Here is a 27,137-nt window from a genome sequence, read left to right on the forward strand (position 1 = left end):
AGTGGGGATTGAACCGGCAACCTTCTTGTTGAAGAACAAGCTCTCTACCTACTAGGCCAAACCGCCAACTCACAAACATGTCTGAACATAAGCAGATTCCGTTGTTAACATAGTCCTAGCACAACTGTTGCAAAGGCCACATACAAAATGTCCTGTGCAGTGTTAAGCTCTGTCTCTGCAAGCCGGAGCATGTGTTTTTGTGGGTGTGTATGTGGAAAACTAAAATGTTTTAAAACCTGCATTTGGCTCATAAAAACCCTACAGACGTGTTCAGGCAGTTTCGCAAGTGTAACAAATTTGTAACTTACTCAACTGTTTTGTATGTGGATCATGTGGTGCCCTGGCATACAGATCAAGTCGGACTGTGACACTTGAGATGTGCTGACAGTGAGCGAGTGCTTGACTCAACAGGAAAAGGTTTGGAGGGTTAACATGTGCAACAGCTCTTTTGGCCACAGGGAGGAGACATTTCTCCACCACTCAGGCAAACGTCTTTTCTGACCATGATGTCGTTCCCTTATCCTGTTCTGGTATTCAACCATGGACTGTGTTTAAAGTTTCACCAAATGTGAAGCCAAATCATCTTAGTCATCCCCTGGTGGTTAGCTGAGGTATTGTTCATAAACCCTGGATGGGAATCAGAACAAAATTAAGTAGTTCTTTTCACACTGATCTATTTTCCAGTGTTTCCAGAAAGCTTGGGAAATTATTTGTCACTTTATTAACTTGGAACTCTTCTGTCCCTGTTAGGATCTTGTAGGAATCTGCTTTTCCAGTGATCTGATGGGGCAGAGGTTGCGTCCAACAAGTCCATAGATTGAACCCTTATGTCTTAAATACAGTGAATCCATCAGACCACCAAGACTGTGTATAAAATGTACAGTCTACTCTTCCATTATCCAGTAAATCTAAATTTATGCAACAGAAATCTATAAAAACGTATCTTTTGCGAACTAATCCCTCATGATTTCGTCCCTTCAAACAAAAACTAGATATAAGGGTCAGATGCATGAAATGATACTGCTTGGGTTTAGAAAAAAATGTTTTACAAGTATCACATGTGAAAACATTTTGTTTTTATAAATCACTAACACAATTGAAATGCAATACAGAAATTGCACTGACAGTACATCAGATTGTCTGACAGGTCATTTCATTTCACCACTCACCAAATTTACACGTGCGACTTTGTGCAAGAACTGCAAACCTAAAGTGTTATCAAAATTCAAGACATCAACTTTAGAAAAATTATCATATTTTCCATCTCTTCAATACATGTGTTAGCATAAAAATATCTTGCCCTCAGTCTAAATCTTTATATATTCATCTTTTATAAAATGGTACAATAACTGTACACTGTGAGCAACATTCAGTATCAGATAGAATAAATAATGTGATTCCATTCAGAGGCTAGAAAAATAGAAATATAAAGAGAGAGCATATAATTTATAAATTGCACAAGAACACATATTGAAATTTGGGCTTTTTTGTGCATTGGAAAGATGATAAAAGTATTCAGAACATTTTCAGTCCCAGAAAATAATCAAGCAAGAGAACAGTTGCATAAATGGAGCGTAAGAGAAGTTAATGAAACCATAGTGAGAAAGCAATCCCCCAACCATGTGTGTAAATCTTGTACACTTCCTGTTTTGATTATGTGAAGCTTTGTGACTCATTTTTGGCAGGGAAAGATGGGACATTTCCTTGGTGGGTCATATCGACCTGGACTGTGTGGATTCACATGTTGTATCAATGTTATGATGTTGTAAGAGTTTTACAGGTAAGAACATCCAAGGCCTGTACCACAAAGCACGCTCAACATACCCAGGATATCTCAGTTATCTTGCTTCACTGAGCAGAACATCAGACGTCTAACATGACGCTGGCCATCAACCACCTCAGTGAACTCTGGGTTTTTGCTATGCGTGTGTTCATGAGAAATAGATGGAGCCGTTAATAACAATTGACAACATCAGAACCATAGATATAGCACTAACTATGAGAGAACCACTGCCACTTGCAGGTATATCTGTTTATAGCTACGTTTATAAGTGAAATTCAACAAGGTGAAATGTAAACAAAATTATAACACGAGAATAGAAAAGAGCCACTGGAAATAATTATTATCTGATTATCAAAATAAGGCAAAAGATATATTGTAAATAAGTAGAGGAATTATTCTTCAGTTTCTCACTGAGAGTAGTTTTGCTTTGCTCTGCTGATTACCAGGCTTTTATGAATAACAGTTATGTCGGACTGTTTTTTATATCCAAAGCAGAAAGGACAGAACAAAAGTATTTTATGTCTGATGAGGTCAGGTCTAACAGAATATTAAATATGTGTGAATAGTTTTTCTCATAAAAAACATTGAGTCTCCTTGTGTGATTCTTTGCTTTGCTTTGTGACTGCAACAAGAAACCTTTGTCCTCCAAGCGAGTCCATCAGATCACTCAGACTGTGTAATGTAGATGGACGACATGACAGCTCCACTTGATCTCCACTTGATCGCCAGTGGCTGGCTCATAAACCCCGCCTCCTCCATTTAATTGGATGGGGCATGGATCAAACTAAAAAAATGTTTTCTCCAAATGTTTTCTGGTAGTTCTAATCACACTGATGTATGTCCAAGTGCTCATAATTCAGTAAGTTTGGTATTAATTTGTTATTGGATGTTATAGATTGGTCAAATGTCTTGATTGACAGTTTAGATAGCAAGCACATGTATTGGCGAGACCGCGATATCGCAGCTTCACACCACGATTCCTACTGCGCAGAATCCATCTCTATATACAGTCTATGTGGTGCCTCTAATCAAGAGGGAGCATCAGGGATCTTGAGCATAAAGTGTAGATGAATCATGTTGATTGAAAAATATAAGCAAAGAGACCCCATTCTGTGGATTGCACTTGAGTAATCTGAAATGAACGGAACCCTCACTGGCACGTGGCCTTAACTTTCAGTCTTAAGTGATTCATTTACAAACGTGTTGTTTTGAAATCTTTTTGCCACTTTATGCGACAGCCCCGAGCTCCTCTGCAGGCAGGATGCGTTAATGTCTGAGTGAGTCTACATGAGTCCACAGCAGGGCTCCTTGTTGTTAGACTGGTCCTCCTCGGGGGCTCTAAGTTTCAGTAATGGAGGATCTCCACTGGCTGGGGTGAAATACACCTGGCTTGGAGAAGCCGGCTGCTCTGGACTGGGCGTCTCTTGGAGCTCGGGATCGGCCTCAGCGGTTGTAACCTCGCCTGCTTCCAATGAAGGCTCCTCCTCTAAGGAAGGAGGCAGTGGTGGCTGAGGTGCAGGGTATTTATTGAGCTTGGCAGCTGCCCGCTGGCGTTTTAGGTCGGCCAGAGTTTGGTGCGACTTCTCTCGATTCATATTGTCTGCCCCCTCGCCCTCTGCAGGCCCGGACCCCGCTCCAGATGCAGATACAGGGCTGAGCTGGTAGGAGGCGCTGCGCTCCATGCGACCTCCACCGCTCCACAGCTCTCCAGGCACAGAGGCAGCCAGGGAAACAGATGTCCCTCCATTACCAAGGCTGGACACTATTTTCATGTCTGCAGCTTCCAGTTCCTCTAATCGGGATGTCGCTGTAGAACCAGCAGCCTGAAACACAAGACCATTCAACAAAACCGTCGTTAAATCAGATTAAACAATTTGAAAATATGATGAAAAAAACCCACTAATAACTAGATGCATTTTCTTATAAAGGACTGAGCTCCCTCACTGTGTTGGCGTGTTGGTGCAGCTCATTGTCCGTCTGTCTGTCCTCATCGTCATCCTGTGGATCAGGCTGTCGACCGCGCTCCTGCCACACCATGGCCTCTTTGTGGTGCTCTCGTCGGTACAGACTTGAACGCTCGTTCACACTGACACGACGCACCACCTTACTGTGGAGACAAACAAAGAGAAAGGAAAAGTAAAGCACAACATTTCTCAAACTTTATCTTATGGCCTTTTGGCCCCTGCAGTTCTTTGGAGCTCTCTTTAAAGTCAACTCTCACCCTCTGCTGCCGGTACTGGAGGCCCGTCTCTGCAGTGTGCCCTTCTGCCGGTCTTGGCTCTTCATGATGGCATCCTGTTTGTGCTTTAGGTCCATTAGTCTGGCTCTCACCTCCTCATCCACGCACACATCTGGAAAAACAGAAGCAGTTAGGATCATACATTGAAGTTTAATAGGAAAGAGGCTGATAGAAAGTTATAATGAAAGAAATGGCTCGGAATGATTTGTTCCTTTTCAAAAGCGATTAACTAGATTAGCTGTGACATAAAAAAATGTGTATATCATCCGCATTATTTTGCTATGAGAACCAAAGAGGCTATTTGGTTTTACCCAGAGGCGTCTCCTCCAGGACAGACTTGCTGTTCAGATTAGCTCCATGTGCTACCAGCAGTTCCACCATCTGGATCTATGGAATAAATAAAGACAGTATAATATAAATAGGTCAGTTAGGAAAAGTGGTAGTCTTGTTTTGCTTTGTCTGCAGCGCTTACCTGTCCCCAGCAGGAGGCAGCATGTAGCGGTGTCCAGCCATCAGCGTCCTTCACCTCCACATCAGCCCTGTTGTCCAGCAACAGCTCTGCCACTGATGCGTAGCCATTAGCAGATGCTATATGAAGCTGGGAGACATGCACAATATTCAAATGGTATGTTGACCAACTCTAGCCAAATGAAAAAGTTAAACAAAATACAAGTTATCTGCCAACTTCTAATTAGAATATCCAGTGTTTTCTTGGCTGAATGTAACTGAATGTTATCTGGTATTATCGTAGCATTACAACGGTTCTGCTGCCTGTCATTTCGTAATTATCCACATTATTCAACATTTCTCTACAACAGTGAATACATGCTGAAACCACACAAAGTTAAAATCCCTGAGCTGGGAAATCTGCTTTGCACCACTCTGTGTAGGCAGCTTAAATTTCTTCATTTGCATGTGTTCCTGTGTCTCACCAGTCCAGCTCCATTATTGTCCTGAGCGTTTAAGTCTGCTTTGTTCTGAATCAGAGCCCGAATGTCGGCTAGCATGGCCGCCTCCTTAGCTCCTCTGCATTCATCTATACGGTCCTGTGTTATTCCTATGCACACACACAGAAAGATAACAGTGAGTGTCATTTTAAAGGGTGAATATCAGAGGATCAGTCTGTTGCCTGTGTAAAAATGAGAAATGTGGAGCATCTTGTTAAGTCAAACTTTGGTTTAGGTTTTGCAACAAAATACATGATCTTTTGGCACATCAGCACCATAATGTCATAAGTATCAGGACTTTAACAAGACTGTGCAGGAAACTGTGTATGCTGGAGGAAGAACCACTCAACCTGGAAAATTTGTCTTTTTTGGGGGATATGTTTGGTAGTGGTCGATTGCAGGGATATCGTCTGTTACATCTGCGTATTCAAAGGGGTTTCACACTTTCTTAAGAAAGCTGCTGCTTATTTCCTGTTTTTTTTTGGTGGATATAGTAGCACATTTCTACCTACAGTTTCACATAACACCATTTCCTGCAAAGCCTGCAGAGAGGTTCACATGCATCTTCTGACAATCACAATCCCACCATCAGCTTACTGACCCTGTTCAGCCATAACCGTCTCCAGCAGCTCGAGAGTGGCATCGTCCTCACAGAGGTCATAGGGCATGTTGCCGTCTGCATTGACAGCCAGCAGGTCAGCCCCACTAGAAGCATGCATACACAAACATCCAAAAAGAGAAGTATTAATAACCACACAGTGACATGGCCTTGTGTACAAAGCCACTCATGATGATTCATTCACTTGCAAAGTGTTCTGAAATTGAAGCTGCAGCCACATTTGCATTGTTTATGTAAACAAGATACTCTGGTCAAGAAGGGCCTTTCCACCAAGTCAGTTCCATGGCCAGTTTGGAGCTAATGCTAAATCTGAAACCAGTTCTTTGTGTTTTGACAGCTTAAGAACTGGGTCTTGGCCAGAAAAACTGGTTCCAGAGTGGCTCTGAGTCATTGCTGGTAGGAACCGCCTACTTGAGAGGCTGGGGGCAGGATCATTTCCAACAAGACTAACCACAACCCCTTGTAACCAGGTCTGACTTCTCTGTTCTGTTTTTATGTGTATCCATTGACAAGGTGTGTGTGTGTGAGAGTGTGTGTGTCGCTGTGTGTCTGTAACATATATAGGATCATTATGACGTGGCTCTAGCCCATTGAAAAGCAAAGTGTTTTTTGAAAGGTTTGAAAGTTAAACATCTCTAGCACCAGTCCAGCAGTCAGCTCACTTTGGAGGAAAGGGTCTAGAAAACAACATCCATGAAGGGAAGGAGTATACAATTCTTGCCGAAACACAGTTGTACCACCTTATGAATTTTGTCATGCTACTTTTAACACAGAGTCATGACCTTCAGGGCCGAACTCACGCCTGGATCAGGAGCTGCACTAGACCAGTGTGTCCACAGGTGGCAGCAGCGTGCAGCGGTGTCCACAACTCACTGTCGCAGGCATTCACACAGCCACCAGCATCCAGCAGGCATTGCACTATCTCCACAAAGTCATCAATGCAGCACTGAGAAGAAAGGGCAGATGAAAATGTATCTAAACGTGGATGCAAACGGCAGCACAGACAGAAGACAATACAAGAAATGACAAACATGGAGAACATGTACTGTAAGCAAAGAAACGCAATGAGTATGGAAATCTATGCATCATTATTTACCCCAGCTAATACAGTGAAAACATTAGCATACATGGTCCAGCCCTTTGCTGTGTAAACACCAGGCTTTCCAAGGGAAGAGTACAGCCAACTGCTTCCATAAAGACTTCTCTGTGCTTTCATGAGTCTGTAGGTGCATGTGTACGTGTTAACTTAGAATGAGACACATAGAAAAAGTAGCCATCTAGAGCAACAAAGGTTGCAGTGTATTTTTAGTTTGTGTGTTTCAAAGTCCCAAATGCATGAATGTTTTGGTTTCCCTCTAAATGTGACTGTAACCGTCGCTCCTGCAACCTCTGGCCCTCAATCTAAAATGGAGGGAGTGAAGTCCTAACAATATAATGGCAAACAGTACTTAGTGAGCACAAAGCAGTGGCCGCACACAACATAAACACACATGCTGCACAAAAGGTGACCTGACGTGTTAAAGGGATTTACAAAGTGTAAAAACGTGCAGGAAACATCATAATGGAGATTGCAAGGCTATATTTGTATAAGGTGATGAACACATGGGAGTGGGTACCTGAGCACGAAGCGACTTTAAAGGGAAAAATGACTGAAGTGGTGTGTGTTCAGTTTGTGGTTTAAGAGAGGAGTTTGTTTTGAAGATGTAGGAGGGAGGAAGGAAGTCATTTTGATTATAACAACCAAATCTGCTTCTAGATCTGAAGTGAGATTATTAACAGATGAGTTTGAGAATACTTATTTATATCATGAAATACATCCTACAGTAGGATCGTTCAAAAACTACTGACACAATTTCCATGAAATTAATGAATTTCTTTCCCCAGAAGCCACTTCTTATTCGCTGCTCCAGCATGAGTACTTGCCAGTGGCAGTAAAGTACAATTTGCTGTTTCATAGCGCAGAGAAGAGATGTCAGGGAAAAGAAAATTGCAGTTTTATCTGAGTGAAAATAATATACTTTAAGATGTAAAGTATCGGATCAGTACACAGATTTGTGTTCTTGGCGATGGCCGACCCAACATTCTTGACAGTATTTGAGGCATTACCAAAGCTGGAATTTGTGTGTGTGTGTGCTCTGTGTACATGTGTGCTTGTACCTGATGAAGGGCTGTCAGTCCATCCTCGTTGACCAGATCTGGGCTGATGCCACTGTTGAGCAGCTCCCTCACTAGAAGAAGCACAACCACACACACACAAATTTATGACAGACCACCTGGGCAGAGTCCTTTACATATAAATATTGTAACGCTTGGCACATATCTGTCTGCTCTAGTAGTTATAACAGATGACACCAAGTTAATGAGCTTGTGGTCTGTATGTGGAGAATAACTACAAGGTTTTCCACTGTAATTAGCCTTAATCCAGTGGCTGAATAAAACCACTGAAAATGAAATTCCTGGCCTTTTAGAATTTAAGTATGACGTGTCAAAAGTGAATAATACAAGAATCCCTTCCTTTTAATTGTGGGTTATACAGAACACAAGGTCACCATGTGATACATGCTCATATCTCAAAAAAAGGACATCGGCAAGTCAATAAAACACTAAAATGAGATATCCAGATGAGAGGGCCCTGGGTTGGATACATATGGAATAGACTGAAATCACTCATTATCCTGTCTTGACTTCCATAAAATGTTCATGCTTGTCAGGTTGAGTTTTTCTACCCACCTTCCTCCACGTCATTGCGTGCAGCTGCATCTAGAAGGGTGACGGTGTTGGGGAACGTCACTTTGATTGTGCGTGCCTTCTTCTTATCTGCCTTGCCCCTCGACCCTCGCACTGAATCCTTCTCCATCTGCATCCAGGTCTTCAGCTGCTGAGTGCGCCGCTTCTGGGCGTGTTTCAGGCGTTCGGTGGCACTCAGACGCCCAACCGTGGCCATTTCAGCGAGCAGCTCGCCGTGGTCTGTTGCCATGCCACCACAACACGACAAACGGTCACGGTGCCTACTACTGTTTGTTTGTCTTAATCCACAAGGATATCAGATCAAAGTTTTCAGGTTCCAAAATTTCTCATATGCCTCCTTTGGGGCCCTTAAAAGAGGCCCGACTGTCAGGCCACACAGGCCTTAGACTGTGAGACAGAACAAAAGGATGCTGTGAAAATATCCTTTCATTAAAAAAGAAATACAAGGAAGCCCAGTTTGACAAATGAAGGATCAAATCAACTTATTTTGCATTATAAGGTCACAGATATCTCCATGACTTTACAAGTGTCTCTTTCCCATCTTCTCCAAACAATTTTTATATTGCTGAAGAAAAAACGTGAGAGAGAGGCGTCCAAAACACAAGCATCCGAGCTGTGGTCTGTGACGAACTGTCAGTCCTCCCATCCATGTCAACCGTGGGTAACTTGGCCAAAGATCCACTTGGGACAAGAGAAACAGAGGATGACAAGTGGTGCTCGAAAGGCAATGGGTCAAACTACTCTCCAGGTTGGATGATGCAATTTAGCCTCAAATTCATCGTGGTCCCAACTGCGTCCAACACTTGTGTCCAGATGAGCAGCAAGTCTATAACAATCCATAGTGAAAATATGGTCGCTTTAAACAATAACTCAACAAGGTAGGAGGATCCGGGGCTGCGAGTTTAAGTATAGACAATGAAAAAGGGACATAATGAGATTCGAACAAGGTTGTTACTTCAGGGGATTGTGGGTAGCGGCATTTAAATATCTCCTGGTTCAGAGTGGAGACTTGCCGCTGGCTTTTTGGAAGGCCTTCAAAATATGAAAATTGGGAGTGGTTGCTTCAATGACTCGTTGCTCGATGAAACTGTTTCTTTCTGTGACTGTGAAAGAGAAGAAGAAGAAACATCAGGAGGGGGAAATGCGAGTGCTGTGTTACAGTATAATGTAGGCGCTCCTCACGGTGCTCTCCTAATCTTATCTTTAACCCTTGAGCTCCTTCCCCCTGCTCCCTCCTCTCCCACTCCTCTCCCGAAGGAAACTTGAGATGGTAGGAGGCTTTTCATTAATGATTGACACACCTTAAAGCACGACGCACACTAGCTGCAATCGGTACAAATGCGAGGAAAAGCAGATATTGACAATGCTGTGGAGAAAGCCATTACATTGTGACCATGTGGCATGTTTCAAAGCAGGTGGCGACCTTTGTCACAAAGATCACTCTCATTAGCTTTCGTTAACTTCCCAGCCAAGTTACGTCGCGCGCACACACACACACACACACACACACACACACACACACACACACACACACACACACACACACACACACACACACACACACACACACACACACACACACACACACACACACACACACACACACACACACACACACACACACACACACACACACACACACACACACACACACACACACACACACACACACGGCTCTTTATAGGCAACTCATTTATTATTTAGGCCTGGGTCTGTGAGCGCTGAGAGGAAGGTCAACTAGAGGCACTCAGTGAGATAGAGAGAGTGACTGACAAGACGGTAGTCCTGGGCCACAGGGCCACGGCAGCTCGGTGGGTTCACAGCTCAGCATAAATCAGCTGATTAGATGCTTAACAGATGTAGAGTGGATCATGCTAACCAGGGAACAGCTATGGGCTTCCTCTTAAGTTTTCATCTCCAAGAAGTTAAAAAGTAACAGGTTTTTAAATGTTTTAGGCGTATATTTCGAGGGAAGTTATTCAAAGAATCCAAAAAGTTGCAAAGTTTCAACTTTATTTTGTTTATTTAAAAAAAGGGTAGTCCAAATGAGACAATCACAATAATCTCACTGTATATACAAAAGAGATAAGTTACATTTTTAGACCAATCATTTTTCAAAAATGTGACATAACACTAGAATAACAGTTCTGGTTGGTGGCTAGATAAGGATTAATAATAATGATGGACTGTGTTCTAAATATCAAGAGAAGAAGGCTATATGTAAACAGCATGACCTACCAGGCACACACAGTATGAGGCCTCGTACTTGACACACTAAAATCTTGGAGAAGTCACGCATCGCTCAGTTCGTTCATTTATGCCACTGTGATATTTTTAGGATACCTAACCTCTCACCCTTTGTCACAAGCGACAATGTGAGGATTTCCTTAGATTGAGGTAATAACCCAACACTCCCTCAAGGACTAGCGACAACACGGATCATTCATACAAAAATAACAAATGGGAACAGGCAAAGGATTGAGACGCAACAGAAGATGAATGTTAGCTTCATGTCTAACATACCAGTGATCCATGAGGAGGCTTTCTTTAACCTATTGTCCTCCTACAAGAAAAAGTTCATGTCATCCAAAATCTATGTTGACAGGATCACTTGTTCTATCTGAAACCCTCTGGGCACAAGTAAGGCTCGGACAGAGTTGGTAACCACAGTTAAAGAATGTGTTTCTTGGTATTTGAAGGGGCTTTAAAGGGTCAAAAGATTGACAGAACTAGGAAAATCCGTGCAGGACTTAACTATTGTATTAGCAGAATAATTCGGGGCACAATCTGAGAGATCAGTGGAATAAACTTTAGTTATGTGTGGTTCACAAATGAAATAAATGAAGAATTATTCTCGAAAGAAAGTATTTGGCTGTGTTAAGGTTGAGATCAGATTAGGGTTCTTGCTAAAGACCAGCTTGGCCATGCCTGTTACAATACAGTCGCTTAACTGTCAGTTGCTCTATTCTTTGTTTCTGCACTTCAGGCCTTTACTATGTTTGCATTTTTGCAAACAAGAACAGGGAGTTATTTTATTTATTATCATGTAACTTATCACAAACCAACATTGAAAGCCACATAAAGAAGAACATTATGCAACATCAATCTTCTCTGTCAATGCAACTGTGTTAGTCATCTCCAGAAAAACAGCACAGAGTTGTTATATACACTTCCTACTTCCTGATTTTTCTTTCCTTAAGTTACGCAGATATTGTGATGCATCACAGATGATTTATCTTGCACATAGACTAAAGATAGACATGTCTCAACTTGCTCCCACTATCCAGAAATCAAGCAAAAATATGCCACCATCTTGAACATTTGGAGCCAGAGTCTGCTCGATGTTCGGGAGGACCCCGCAAACAGGCAAACAACTTACCGTGAGTCCATCTCAGCTGTGAATCAAGATGTTTTACCTTGTTTTAGATCTAATAACTAATTAAAAATAAAATAAAATGCATGTCTTGTAACACACTAAGTATCGCAGATTAGGTATCGCAGGGTTTCCCCCAGCACTATCTTGTTAAGGCGGCCGCCTTAACAAGACTAGGGCCCCGCCTTGACTACCAATGTACTGAAAAAAATATTGGTGATTGGTCCGCTAACGCCAGCATTTCGGAATGGAAACTTCCTGTTCCATTCCCTACATCACAATAAACCAAAATCACAACTACGACTCTATAATTCGTGTGACAAGTGTGTTAAGCCAGCAGCGTTGTCCGGCTGACGGTGGCTGGTTAGAGCACTTACGGCACGTGTGTACGGTCACATACTGTTATAACGAACTTTCATAACGTGGCTAGCGGGCTAACCACCATGCTAACTGCGGTGGGAACAGCGCAAAAACCCGCTGACTTTAATCCCACGGCTCATGACACTCTTTCTCACACACCGTCAGGTTAGAAGCAAACACTTTAGATCGATACTAACTAACGGTAGTAGTTAGTATCGGGTGTCCCTGCTGGCTGTGTGTGGAAGCTGGGGGGAAGCTAGCTGCCTCCGTGTAGCTTCAAGCTGTTGCAGCTGTTGAATTAGCAACGCAGTTTGGAAACAAGACCGGGGAACCGCTGCGTTAAGACACGATAACATAAGCATTATGACCCGCTGGGTGTCACTTTATTCACTAAAAACTGTCGCGTCATCAACATCCTTTTTCTGTTAGCTGCCATCGTTCACTGTGTGTGAGGAGCCGGGAGGACGTAAATAAACCAGCGTGGACTTCTTCTATATACCTCATGAGGTAGGCTTCTCTAAGCTCGACTTCAGTTGCGCCATCTACTGTTCTGGCGGTGAATTGTTTTCACAACAAAAAGGCTCGTAGAACTATAAATCAAAAAGGGTCCGTCCGCTCCGTCCGTCCGTCAGTCCGCAACGGACTCGGAGTAGCATACATTGGCCTTAAGCTGCGTAAATGTCTAGTAATATCTCGATTTTAATTGGTCCATGAATGATATGTAATGTAAAGGCTTATGTGGCATACCATTTACGTAAAAAAGGCACAAAGAATGATGCTTATTTGCGTACATGTTAAATCATACAGAATCAGGTGCGCATGCGCGAAATCTTTTTTTTTCTTGCCGTCCACAATGAATAGGCGGTTAATTTGAACGGAATCCGACATCACAAACTGTCATCTTCAGAGGCAGCTTGATTTTTCTTAAAAACCGGCTTAAACCCTATTTTGTAGTGTCTGCATGTTTTCCACAACATTTGTACCTACTGTTGTTTATTTATATTGAAATAAACAGTTGTTTATTTCATTCATGCGTACTGGCATCTTTGAGCAAAATACCCCCAAAAATTTTCGCCGCGCCGCTACGCGCCGCGCCAACAGCACCGCCACCTGCTTACCACCTTGACTGACAGATTTACTGGGGGAAACACTGTATCGTGTTTATCCTGTCCAACATTTCGTCATTGTATTGTATCAAGAGTTACTCTGATTTCCAAGCCTACTTGACACACACATACACACAGACCACAGGATATTGTTTACTCATCAGCGGTCTAGGCAAGCAAGACAACTGAAATCTCCGCCAAAGCCAATCAGTGCAGGCGACCGGGGGAACGAAGGTGAGGCACAGGCTCAGACACGGTGATGTTGGCTCCCGTGTCTGATTGTTCTAAGTCAACATGAACGACACATGTTGTCACACCGAGATCACAGGCCCAAACCGAAACCCTTATTTGCATTCAGGGCCACACAGTCCTACAGAGCAGTCTTTGCATACATATCCATGAAAAGCCATACTGAAAGAACAATGCACTGCTTTTAGACACTATCGTAGAGGGTAAATTTAGTTCATCCTTGACATGCCTGAAACATGACTATACTACTTTTACATTAACCTCACACTTCATTAGTTCCACACTGATTCTGATGTGATGGTCTGCAACCCAGAATCGTCTCCATTAGACTACACCAATATTACCAACGTTCTTTTTTGCTTTTGATTTTAATTCTCTTTTAACTTGTAGCCTTTGAGTTTAGTAAATGGTGTAGAGCCTTGAGTGTGGTGACAATCTGAAAGTTGCCTCCTGGACAGTGTAATTAAAGGCCATGATTTGGATAAGGCAAAGTCTTGACACATGAACATTCATGTCTGTGAAGTAAGGTTCTGACAGGCTGGCAGCTCACTGAGTTTCAGCTTACCTTAATAATCATATGCAAACTGCAGGGCTGCCCACTTAAACTTGAATTTGAATTATCGATCAGAGATCCCTCAGTCAACTGAAATAACTCAGTCGAGCATCTGCATCTTTTTGGTAAATGTGTAGTGTATCTTCATGGATATATTGTTTCCCAGAAGTAGCTGCAGGCGTTATAACTTAAGGTATATTGAGGCATCAAATCATCTTAACTGTTTGGGTAAGACTTCTAAGGTGAGTACAGACGCAAACACAGACCCAGAATCCTGCCCTCTGCTTAGAAGTAGTGAACTTACAGCTCACATCAACTTAAAACATGTTTAGCGTAGTAAGCATGCATAGGCTCAGAGGGAACACTTGGCTTGTTTACTAGATCAGGTTAACATCGCTGAGATGTTTATTCCACATGTTGCCATTAGTGGAGGACTCACTTAAGACCACAATTCATTACGCTCAGCTTTTCCTCTTGAAAATTAAACTGTGCACAAATGGGGAATTTGTTGGTAGATAAACTGGAAACAGGCACTGCAGACCAGATGAAGTGAGGTCACGGCACATTAAGTCAAGAAATAAGACAAAATATTTTGTGTTTGGAAAAGTGTCCCTGCATCAATATGACATTTATATACTTTTTTCCACCTACTGACCTAACAGGAAGGGCTGTCTACAGCTGCTAAAGAACATTAACTTTCATTCAACAGTTGGAATGAATAGACTACTATGATTTTATAGACTCACACACATATCGGGCAGGTGGTACCTAAGTGTAAAAATGAAGGACCGAGAAAACCCACAGCCAAAATTCCTATTTGGATGATGCTGTGCACTGCAGAAATTGGTTCGCCATCATAGGACGATGGTGCTCAGCTGCAGTGTGCGACACCCGGCCCAGTGCACCGTGATGTGACCTGCAGGACCTGCCGGTTCACTGACACAAACAATGCTGAGTCAATACAGCTCGATGATTCCAGAATGATCCCGCCTGCAATATGAAACAACGGCAGATCATCTAAACTGTCTGCCAAATATTTGGAAAGCCCTTTTGTTTCTGCCCTCCTTTAACCAATGAGGGAAGCAGAGGTGAACGGGTTCAAATATGGGTTTATTATTTGTTGGTGGGACAAAATAAGATATCTAAGTGTACCTCAGGGCTAATGCAATGGGGGTGTTTTACGTCATGTGAATTTAACTTTTAATTGACAAATTGACACAGGCCTTGAGTGAAGGACAGAACAAGGCGGCCTCCTACATTATAGAGAGGGATTGGGATCTAGTTGAGAGGGGGTGGGCACATTAAGTCCTGTCATGTGTAAAGGTTTCAGCTGCTCCATGTAATCACTCAGAAATCTCAGTAATGCCACAGGGTAGAGAGAGCAAGAGGCCATGAGAAAACAGAGTGTGTGTGTGTGAGTGTGTGTGTGTGTGTGTTTGTGTTTGTGTGTAATGGAGGCTAGAAATATTCATATTTCAGCTTTTTCTTGAGGACAGGATGTGGAATGAGAGGACAAGAAATGTAGAGGAAGGAATGCGAAGGCGATAGAAGACAGTGTTTCCCCCAGTAAATCTGTCAGTCAAGGTGGTAAGCAGGTGGAGGTGCTGTTGGCGCGGCGCGTAGCGGCGCGGCGAAAATTTTTGGGGGTATTTTGCTCAAAGATGCCAGTACGCATGAATGAAATAAACAACTGTTTATTTCAATATAAATAAACAACAGTAGGTACAAATGTTGTGGAAAACATGCAGACACTACAAAATAGGGTTTAAGCCGGTTTTTAAGAAAAATCAAGCTGCCTCTGAAGATGACAGTTTGTGATGTCGGATTCCGTTCAAATTAACCGCCTATTCATTGTGGACGGCAAGAAAAAAAAAGTTTCCGCGCATGCGCACCTGATTCTGTATGATTTAACATGTACGCAAATAAGCATCATTCTTTGTGCCTTTTTTACGTAAATGGTATGCCACATAAGCCTTTACGTTACATATCATTCATGGACCAATTAAAATCGAGATATTACTAGACATTTACGCAGCTTAAGGCCAATGTATGCTACTCCGAGTCCGTTGCGGACTGACGGACGGACGGAGCGGACGGACCCTTTTTGATTTATAGTTCTACGAGCCTTTTTGTTGTGAAAACAATTCACCGCCAGAACAGTAGATGGCGCAACTGAAGTCGAGCTTAGAGAAGCCTACCTCATGAGGTATATAGAAGAAGTCCACGCTGGTTTATTTACGTCCTCCCTGCTCCTCACACACAGTGAACGATGGCAGCTAACAGAAAAAGGATGTTGATGACGCGACAGTTTTTGCTGAATAAAGTGACACCCAGCGGGTCATAATGCTTATGTTATCGTGTCTTAACGCAGCGGTTCCCCGGTCTTGTTTCCAAACTGCGTTGCTAATTCAACAGCTGCAACAGCTTGAAGCTACACGGAGGCAGCTAGCTTCCCCCCAGCTTCCACACACAGTCAGCAGGGACACCCGATACTAACTACTACCGTTAGTTAGTATCGATCTAAAGTGTTTGCTTCTAACCTGACGGTGTTTGAGAAAGAGTGTCATGAGCCGTGGGATTAAAGTCAGCGGGTTTTTGCGCTGTTCCCACCGCAGTTAGCATGGTGGTTAGCCCGCTAGCCACGTTATGAAAGTTCGTTATAACAGTATGTGACCGTACACACGTGCCGTAAGTGCTCTAACCAGCCACCGTCAGCCGGACAACGCTGCTGGCTTAACACACTTGTCACACGAATTATAGAGTCGTAGTTGTGATTTTGGTTTATTGTGATGTAGGGAATGGAACAGGAAGTTTCCATTCCGAAATGCTGGCGTTAGCGGACCAATCACCAATATTTTTTTCAGTACATTGGTAGTCAAGGCGGGGCCCTAGTCTTGTTAAGGCGGCCGCCTTAACAAGATAGTGCTGGGGGAAACCCTGGAAGAGAATATGAGAAGGAGGAAGGATGGGGAGGAGACAGACAGACAGACCAGCATAGTTTAACGTCTCTAAATGCGCCCGAGCAGGATGTAGGGCCATGTCATACAGGCAGGCTCGGACACGGCAAGAAAAAAGACGGGGATAAATAATTTTTAAATGGTGCTCGCAGGAGAGGATGGTGTATGTGACATCCACCTGCAGAATCTCTCACATTTACACATACAGACATGGTGCCTCGGTAAGAAAAGACAGGAGCAAGTGGGGGTGTAGGCACATGGGGAAGGAATATAACAGAAAGCAAAACTATGCAACAATGTTGCATAGTTGCATAGTTCTGAATTTCCCTCGGGATTAATAAAGTATCCATCTATCTATCTACAAAGAACCTTTGAATAACTATCATGAAAAACTTTATTGGGACAATTGAGAAATGTTTTCAGATTGAGTACCTCAAGTGACACAATGGGTTAAAGTTTTTGTCTTTCTAAAGAACCTGGTAAAGGGCTCAGTTTAAATCTTTCCTGTTGAGGGTGTTTGTGTGTGAGTGTAAGTGTGTGTGTCAGTGTCATGTCAAGTATCAAGGTGCCTACAAGCTAATCTTAGTCTATATTGTGAAACAGGAACATACTTTGGAAATTCTTTTGAAGATGTATTTGGACCACATGAGTCAATATGTGTGAGCGACACCAGCAAGTCTGGCTTGACAAGAATAAATGACTAGTACATAAATAAGTCCACGATGTAGTCAGCGTTGGTGTGAGATAGTTGGTTGAATAAGAATATTCACTATATATCCTCTGTGGATGTTATCAGAAAACAAAACTGACCAAATCTACAAAAATTGTTCTTTCCCTGAACTAACAAACCCCGCTCGAAAACTGGGGCATGCAGCACGTGTCTAACCACATCCACATCCACATCTCTGAACTCAATTCTCAAGTAATCACTCACCCACTCAACTAGCACTTTAACATAAAGCCACCAAGACACTGGATCAGGTTGATAAAACTGGAATAAAGAGTCCATTAAATGGGTCAGATGTGTCAGCACTTGATGGTGCAGTGTTCTACATGCAAGCGTGAGAATTTTGATCTAGGTACTGGTGTAACATGGGACCTGAGCAGTGAGAGGTCTAAAGGTGACATTTTGAATTGCTTGTGGACGACAGAGGGCTGATTTACTGTTTGATTGCTGGCTTCAGACCTGTGGAAGAAACCAACTGGAGGTGGACAGGAGAGCATTGTAGGTTTGATTATACGTGTGGAGGTGTTGAAACCTGTGTTGACAGCACAATGTCAAGAAAAATGTTTTTGAATAAACAAACAAGTTTATTACAAACATAAGAAGCTGTCCAATGTATTGTAATAATAGCTGCCTGTGTGCTGGTGAAATGACTTAAATTTCACTGAGAGCTTGTCACAGAGAAGTTGATGGTGGAAACTTTAGATGTCGGCAGAATGTGGGATTATGGTTTACTCTATATTTTGGGTGTATATATAAATTTGTGCATCAACCTTTCAGGATCGAGCTAAATATGAGGTTTATATATTGGATCACACAAAATTGCCTTGACATTGAACTTTGAGCTGCAGCCCGGAATATAATGTCGTGAACAGGTGTTTTTACAGTTTGCACTCTTTCCCCTGCATCTATTCACTCTCACAGTTTGCAGCACTAAAAGTTGAAATGTTCTTTAAAAACAGTTTGAGCAGCAGCAACAGGAAGCGCCACGAGCTGCTCCCCACACACGGAGGATTACCAGATTAGCTACCTCGCCTAGCGGTCCACAGACGGGGCTCCACGGGCGGGCTGGTCTGACAGGTACCCGCGAGCATGCTCATTTAAGCCGCCTGCCTCCAGTCATCTCGCCGGGGAGCAGCGGAGAGTTACCGCCGGCCTGTTTATCCTCCACCCGGCGAGTCCGAGCCGGGAGAAATGACAAGAACACCTGTGGAGCTGCGACGCGTTCGGCTGCCATTGATATCAGGTCACGCTAGCGTTACCTTAGCCTCAGGTTAGCTTCGTTCACCGCGTCGCTCTGGGGGTGAATTAAACGTGAAGTCGCCTCAAAGTGACGGATAATGAAGGGAAGTAAAGAGAGAAGAGGAGAGGAAAGTGTCCGTGTAAAGACCGAGAGGAAACGTCCTACCTGAGGAGGGGGACCGGTCAGCGGGGGGGCTCCTGTGCTGCTCCGCGGCTGTGACGCTGAAGTCGGCAGCTGTCCTGTGCTCCAGCCCTCAGGGGGAATGCTTCACCATAACAACCGGACCTGCGCCCTCTCCTCCCGGCTGCACGCCCCCAGCAGAGGGCGGCAGAGTCTCCTGGCTGTGGCGCAACAGTTACACACAACCACCCCTCATTAGCTCCACTGTGGGGAGAGGTACTGTTACAGCAGCAAAGAGGAAATTATTGAAATAAAGAAGTAAAAAAAATACAATTTGAGCTCAAGGAAGTGTAAAAATAAAAAAATGTGCAATGTAAACAAAATAATAAACAGTATTGCACGTGTATGAAGTGGGTGAAAGTGTTTGAGTTCCCAAAACACTTTTGGGGCTTCAGGAGTAAATAGTGTTGCAGCCAAAACCAATACAGTAGAAGTGACTAATAGTTAAAGTGTAAACATGTGTTACTGCTACACTATTTTGCTCATTACTTTTCCTCACAGGTACATGTGAAAACACTTCTGGTTTTTGAGTTCACAAATTTGTACACCTGGGTGTGTTAATTGTGTTATGTATGTATGTGCATGACTAAACTATATTGCAAGCTGTGTCCTCTTGCTCTGCCCTGCACACAGAATGGACACAAGCCACAGGTATCTCTCATAGTCTCAGTGTGTAGTCACTGCTTTGTGATCTTTTACAGATGATGATTTCCGTGCATGTGTGTGTCAGAGTTAGTGTGAGCTGTATATCTGGTCTGACAAAAACATTTGCACTGCTGTCTCGTCACAATAAGATGTTAGGGTGTGTTTTTACTCCATTGACATCAGGGTTGACACATGCCTGAACACATGCTCCTTTCACACCCCCATCATTAAATCACCCCTTTATTCAACTGTATAGTTTGACTGGTTCCAGCCTTCAGTGTCTGACTTGTTTTTTTAAATCCAAATGGCACTTTCCCAGAAAACCAGCATCACAACCTGTTTTGAATAGATTAAACTGATAAACCGTAATGACTTAGTGTATGGTGACCTCTGCAGGAAACAGACAAATCTGCAGGGACAAGACATGTTTTGGTGCATGAGCTACTGTCACCATTACTTGTCCTCAGGATGAAAAACCAATACTATCAGTACTATTTTCACATTTATAATTTTTATTAAATGCAACTTTAGTAGGCATCTGAAAACCCACTTTACAAAACTAGCTTTTACTTCATCTGTACCCTGTTTTTTTTCTGTAAGTTTCTTGATTCCATTTCATCTAACCCTCAGTTTTATCTGTATATCACCATTTTCTTTTAAGGTTTGCATTTGCCACAGAATGGTGGTAGTATTAGTATAATTTTTGATGATAGTCAACTTTGTTAAAAGGTAAGTTGACCCAAAATAAAAGTCCTCGCATTCTTAGCGCCGTATCAAGCAACTACATTGCAATTTGTGCTGATGGTGTTTGTCCATCTTTGAGAAGAGATTGGAGGTAAATGTATTTTTCTTTTTGTAGCTCAAAGCTTTCAGAAAGGTAATGAAAAAAAATTCACAGCAATGCAACTTCCCAGAAGCCTGTTCTATTATCCACAGACATTGCTGGGAGCAATTTCTATTGAAACCAGTATCTAAAGAAACTATACCTGTAGGAATTGTTGGGGAAACAGATGTTGATGTAGATTTTTAATGACACTTTTCAATGCCTAGTGAGCTGAAATCGTAGCTGTCTCTGACCAAAGTTCGAGAGCTTCTGATGTGGGGTCTGAATACCCTGAAAAAGCTGCACATCAGGGACTTATGACCTTTTAAGGTGTGCTCTGCAACAACAGTACATAGTTCTTGTTAAATAATCAATAAAATAAACATAAGTATTTGTAAAATAGAGAGGAATAAGTCATAGTATGTATGACACCCTCGTGGTGATGAAGCAGTGACAGCACAATGATTACTTCCTCTCACTTTCTCCGTCTAAGTAAAGCTCAACTTCATTCATCCATCTTGGTATCAGGAAACATTCCAGGGCAGCTTGGAGAGGGGGGATTTGTCCAGACACAATCAGCCTGAGTGGACGGCCTTGTTCTGGATACCGTCCTATTCATTTGTGTTTCTATTCTTCTCAGGGATAGCTCACTAATCCAGGCAAAAACCTATTAACTGGCACTCCAGCTGACAGGAAGAGATAGATTGACAGTTTGTATTTAAATCAGCGTGTCTGGTGAGAGGTCATTTAAATTAGGATCTCAATTCTGTGCAGGGTGGGTGAGGGGGTTTTGTCTGTACTTGTTTAAAAAGAAACTCTCATAGACAACACACTGCATCAGGTGGACTAAGAGCTTTTATTTTTGCAGATAGAAATACAGATCTCTAAAAAACGGTTTAATTGAAGCTTCTCATTTGATTTCCAGTGAAACCACTAGATGGAGACAAATTGTATGACCTCGCAGTGAGACAACCAGAGAATAACCCCAGTCTGGCCAATTTTCAGCAGGTGACGGGTGTTTGCTGCCCACCATGTTTGGAAATCCATCATCTGACTCGCAAACACGCACAAACATTTTTACGCACGACCTCAAAAGTTGGAAATCCCCGTGGTGAGTTTATGAATACGACATTAATGATTCAAGGGAATTCAAATTTCGCATAAACTACTTTATTTTTGCAATCGCCGGATAGACAGAATCCAACAGGTGCCATGTTGGAGGGGAAATTAGAGCTGAATGTTTGGAGAGGTCACTTGTTATTTGGCGTCACCTGAAGAAAACGCCGGATGGCACCTGAAACTGAAGAACAATATACCTTTTCAGGTAAATCCACGCAAGATGTATACGTATAATGCGCTTAACAACAGGTTAGCTGAGTTGAAATTGGGTCACAGGAGCAGTGCAGTTTCAAAACTTGACAAATCTTCAGTTTCTGTGTCTTTCCAGGGACCTTGACACAATCAGTTGATTCACGACAGTTGTGTTTCATTATCTCAGTAGATGTCCATCAGTAAAATTAAAAAGGCCTGAATAAACATAAGTATTTTTAACCTAGTTGACATAAAAAGACAGTTTGTTGATTCTCAGGTTGTAGTTTTTGTTTGATAGAATTTTGAATGCTGGTTCCAGCAGTTGAGGGAGGAATAGAACCCTGATAGCTGCTGTTTGAGGTGTGAATGTCCTGCCCATCTGCAACACTTCGCAGCTTGTAAGCGCCAGAAAACCCACAAATGGTGTTGAATAGCCCCCGTAATTCGTCACATGCTAAGCAGACTATCGGGCAGGAGCAGTCTCCATCTTGACAATGGGGTTCCTTCTAATCCAACTTGTTTTCACGGCCTTGCTGGGACGCAAGCGTTTGCACATTAGCACTACGTTAACGCGAACAAAAGACGCGCATTCCCGAAACCCGAATGCTATCCTGCAAAGTCCCAGGGTTGGAGACCCTACTGTGCGCACAACGCTCACCGACTGCTGTGCGCTATTGAACCCTCTGCAATTACGCATCCCAACTCTCCGTTGTACATCTGCTGACCAATACCGACGTGCACACTGTCCTCAATATAGAATGTTTTTCAATGGGTTAAAACGTGCATGATTTGCCTTCTGAAATTAGATTTACTTGCACCAATTAGACCCTGAAAATTAGAATTTATCTCAATCTAAAAGACTCAAACTTTATCTCAGATGAAGCCCATGTAATGCCACGATTACTTAATTATTTCAGCTGACAAATTACCCCTTTTTCTGTGTTTGTATATTAGCCGTTCCTTATGTATATTGCTCGTCAGAAATTGTTGATTGTATGTCAGCTTCAATCGAGATTAATTCTTTCTTGAAGCTCTACCCCACCCCCCCTCCCTCCCTCCAGTTTTACCCACGCCTTTAGAAGAAAGTCCTCGGTATCATTAGAAAGCCATACCAACCCAGTGGTGTAGTTTTTGTTGACATAATGAAACTCTTAATTTGTCTAAAATAATCTTTGTTCATTGGCTAATAAACTTAGTCTATTTTAAGTATATTAAGCTCCAAAAGTGGGCGCGCACACATACTTCTCTTTCGGCGTAAATATGGGCACATGTTTTCAAAGCAAACTCGGAATCTGGGAATCTGTTGTAAGTGGTGGGTTGATATTACCTGAAGCGTTATTTACAGGTTTACTGTCTCTCTCACGCTCTGTCCCCTTCTACCCCCCCGCCGACCCCTAAGGTGATCGGTCATTCTGCTCTCAGATAGCGCGTCATTCCCCCCTCGATTACGCAGCGGGATTTACATGAAACTGTTAATTGTTTGCTCTTCAAATAGAGTCAGCTTGGAGCCAGCAGTCTGCCAGAAGTTAAGGACCGACTCTTGTGACCTCCCTCCCCCCTCTCGGCGCCCCTGTCCGAACTCTACAGGCCGATCTTCCCCCCGGGCTGATTATCAGCATGACAAAGCACTGGCCAGAGCCGAGCCCCTTGGCACCACCCGCTCTGTCCCACCACATCGGAGAGCACCACGACCATCAACTTGACTTCCCCAGAAATGCGCAGCAGAGTTTTCCGATCACCAGCGGCGTAACGTGGAACTCTCCGGCCCAACATTGGACCTTCCACCCGGCTCAGATGGTTCCCCAGCAGCAGCGCTTGGAGAAGCTCTCTACGCGCACGGAACATCTCAACGGTGCCACGGCGTTCATGGATAAACCCGTGCCACCGGGTGCGTCATACGCGAATGCGCAAGATGCCCAACTCAAACAGGAAACAATTAACCGAGACTCTTGGAGCAACGAAAGGAAGAAAAGTAGGAACAGCGATGGGAAGAAAAAGAACTACCAGCGGTACCCCAAACCGCCGTACTCATATCTGGCTATGATCGCTATGGTCATCCAAAGGTCCCCGGAGAAGAAACTGACATTGTCCGAGGTAAGAATGAAAATACACTGGTGCTGTTGGAGTGTTAAGTTGGGTAGGGACGTGGTACATGGAGTGTGTTTAGTGTTGAGGAAAAACACTCGTTTACAATGTCCTGATGATTACCTTCAGGGGAAATAAACTTTGTTATAATTGTATTGACAGTGCAAGGACAGATTTATAGTAAAATGGACAACACGTGTAACAAACTGAACAATGGTGACAGAACTTATATTTCAATTAAATTAAATTAACAGAAAAAAGGACAATTATATTCTCCATCGTATCTGATATATAAAAGTCAGAAATTTCTTCTCTTTATGAATAGCTGTGATTATTTACAATATAGGATGTGAAGAGTTCATACTGCTATTATTTATAATAACTTGAATTCATATAATGCCGATCAAGAACCTAAGGAAGCTTAAAGAAAAACAAATCAGTAAACACACATTTCAGCACCTGTGTCCTGTGTCCAATATTAAATCAGAACATTTTAAGTGACTTGTGTGGATTCCATTTGAAGGACAAATATTTTACACTCTAATTAAGTGGTTGTTTTTCAGAGACGTGTTACATTTTTGTTTGTTTGCAGTTACTTAAGTGTAAAATGTCCATGCCCTGTCACATAAAGTGACAGAAAACAGCCACCTCTTGGTGACACTTGAGTGACCACCATTCCTCCCATTCTTTGTTTGCTTTGATAAGGCTGGACAGAAGTGAAAACAGACCCTGATCTGTAACAGGAAAGTGATAAGATACAAGCCACGGCAAAATCATGTCTGTGCCAGATTTATCCTCATAAAAAGGAACTGCTCGCGAAATATAAATTCTCCCTCTTCTGTGCTTTTGTGCAACCAGGTGGCAATAATGATTTTTTTTTTTTTTAGATCCTGAAGGAGATCAGTACCCTCTTCCCATTTTTTAAAGGAAACTACAAGGGCTGGCGGGACTCAGTGCGACACAACCTCTCCTCATATGACTGCTTTGTTAAGGTTTGTACGATGAAACTGTGAAATAATTTATGGACAAAACCCAAAAGTTGAGTTTAATTAGTAGTTTTGAAGGGAATGCTGCTAGATGACAGATGAGATATCGTATTGTAATGGTGGACATTACTGCCTGACCAGGCTGTCAGGTCAAACATTCCTCTCACTGTCTATACTCCCTCCACATGTAGGTGCTGAAAGACCCAAGCAAACCCCAGGGCAAAGGCAATTTCTGGGCAGTGGAGCTGAGCCGTGTCCCTCTGGAGCTCCTCAAGAGGCAGAACACGGCCGTGTCGCGCCAAGATGAGACCATCTTTGCCCAGGATCTAGCTCCCTACATCCTACAGGGACACAAGCCAGAATCTGAGCCGACCCCTGACCCTGTGACCTCCAACTTCCCCATGCGCTCCAGGAACCCCTCCCCATCACAGGAGGACTTGTTCAGACCAAAGCTGGACTCGTCCTTCGCCATCGACTCCCTGCTTCACAGCCTCAGGCCGAATAGTGCCTCTGGGGATGTGGAGGTGCCTACCAGGGACTGCTGGGGGGAAGTGGAGTGCCCTCTGCCTTCTCCTCCTCCACGACCCCGCTATGCATCCTCTGCCCGTAGTGCCTCTGCCAGCTCTGCCAGCCCAGCTTCTACGTCTTCTTCATCCTCTGATGAGGAATGGAGAGGACTCTCCTTGTCCGGGAAGCGTGTTCCCCCAGATAGAGAAGCAGGGTCGGATGGGTATGACGACTATAGGCCACCAATGCACAAATCAGCCAGACGGGAGGCTGTTGCACCACCATGGGAGCTCCCTACATCCTACGCCAAATACGCTCCTCCCAATGCTGTTGCTCCACCCAGCATGCGGTTCAACGGCGGCCCCCTAATGCCGCTGCATGGCGGACTTCCCATTTATAGCTACGGTAGCTCCCCAGTAGCATCCGGCCACTTCTTAAGTCACGCATATTGGCCCATCCTGCCCAGTGGGCGAGTCCAAGCCCCTCCCCTCATCATGGACCTAGACAATATGTTGCAGTCTGTGCCTCCAAATAAGAGCGTGTTTGACGTCCTGGTGCCGGCCAATCCGAACTCTCACTCACATCATCAACCACCAAGTCAGTACACCCTGCAGAATGGGCCTCCATTAAACAGATACCCACAGTACTGACCAACTAGAAGGCCGATCACGCAGACATGCACGGACGCTAAATTACTGTGGCGTGACCATAAGTGCTGCAAGTCTCATTCATTACGTACAGCTTGTTGGCTAATCTGCAAAGGGCGCTAAACTGCAGACAGAGCTATTGTTTGATTCCTGTTTTTGTCAAGTTGAAAAGTCAGTGTTTTATTTCTATTTTTATTCAAGCTCAATATTTTTTTTAACTACCTCAAATGCTATACAACAAAACAACTATCTACCTCAGTTCTCGGCTCTTTGCACTGCCGAGTTTATTTGCACTGTGTATTTTTTTATGGACATGACTTTCCTTACAGGGATTGCTTTTGAATGTTGTCTTACCTATTGTGACTGCTGGATATATTGTTGGATTTTATGTTGGGTTTTACAATCATGTGAAATACTGACTGTAAGCAGACGGTGCAACAAGCGTTGCATTTCTCAGTTTATCTTGTTAGTATTATCTACAGAATATCGTTAAAAGCTCAATATTGTCATGTTTTTTTTCTACTACACTCTTTGCTCTGATGCCCAAATGTACAGGACACGTTGTTTACTTTGTTTTCCTTGTCTTAAATTGATCCTATGCAGCTAATATCTTAACCTGATTGACAGTGGTGCTAAGATGTAGCTCTATAATGGCCTTAAGATACTTTAACATAAAGTTTAACATATGAAAACGGTCATTGTAGATTCTTGTCGGTCTGTAAAAGCTGCTCTCGTTTACCAATGACACTGGAAACCATCTTCTGGCCGGGATTGTGATTCCTGTGGATTTTGCAATGCCGGTTATTTGCACTATTTTAATGTCATGATCATCTTCTGAAATCGCTTATAAATGTCTGCCTGTAGCTCGACAACTCAGTGTTTTGTCAGTTTCTTGCTGTTTTCCCCCTGTGGTCTCTTTTTGTACAGTGCTGAGCTGAAAGGTCAGCCCAGAGATTTGAGAGTCAAAAGAATGTATTGGAGTTTAACAGGGTATATAATAAAATGCTGTTTATTTGAACTGTGCTGCTCTGTGATGTTTCCCAATAAGAAAA

General features: G+C 43.1%; 2 protein-coding genes across 3 annotated transcripts; one reads left to right on the forward strand and one right to left on the reverse strand.

The window, feature by feature from the left end:
* Positions 1–1,059: 1,059 nt before the first annotated feature.
* ppp1r16a (protein phosphatase 1, regulatory subunit 16A) lies at positions 1,060–19,138 on the reverse strand. The gene is made up of 11 exons (XM_062379475.1): positions 19,067–19,138; positions 8,319–9,439; positions 7,746–7,816; positions 6,389–6,534; positions 5,571–5,674; positions 4,955–5,079; positions 4,495–4,620; positions 4,334–4,409; positions 4,005–4,134; positions 3,728–3,890; positions 1,060–3,606 (listed from the first exon to the last, which is right to left on the reverse strand). The coding sequence occupies exons 2-11, from the start codon at positions 8,563–8,565 to the stop codon at positions 3,067–3,069; spliced, it is 1,728 nt and encodes a 575-aa protein (XP_062235459.1). The 5' UTR covers positions 8,566–9,439; positions 19,067–19,138; the 3' UTR covers positions 1,060–3,066.
* Positions 19,139–21,500: 2,362 nt separating this feature from the next.
* On the forward strand, positions 21,501–27,103 carry foxh1 (forkhead box H1). 2 transcript variants are annotated; one of them, XM_062379477.1, is made up of 5 exons: positions 21,501–21,660; positions 21,743–21,873; positions 23,356–23,954; positions 24,833–24,937; positions 25,123–27,103. In XM_062379477.1, the coding sequence occupies exons 3-5, from the start codon at positions 23,478–23,480 to the stop codon at positions 26,086–26,088; spliced, it is 1,548 nt and encodes a 515-aa protein (XP_062235461.1). In that variant the 5' UTR covers positions 21,501–21,660; positions 21,743–21,873; positions 23,356–23,477; the 3' UTR covers positions 26,089–27,103. The 2 variants fall into 2 exon arrangements, with proteins under 2 accessions (XP_062235461.1, XP_062235462.1); XM_062379478.1 differs by lacking the exon at positions 21,743–21,873.
* Positions 27,104–27,137: the final 34 nt, after the last annotated feature.

The sequence above is a fragment of the Platichthys flesus genome, chromosome 21 (assembly GCF_949316205.1).
Source record: "Platichthys flesus chromosome 21, fPlaFle2.1, whole genome shotgun sequence".
Lineage (NCBI taxonomy): Eukaryota > Metazoa > Chordata > Actinopteri > Pleuronectiformes > Pleuronectidae > Platichthys > Platichthys flesus.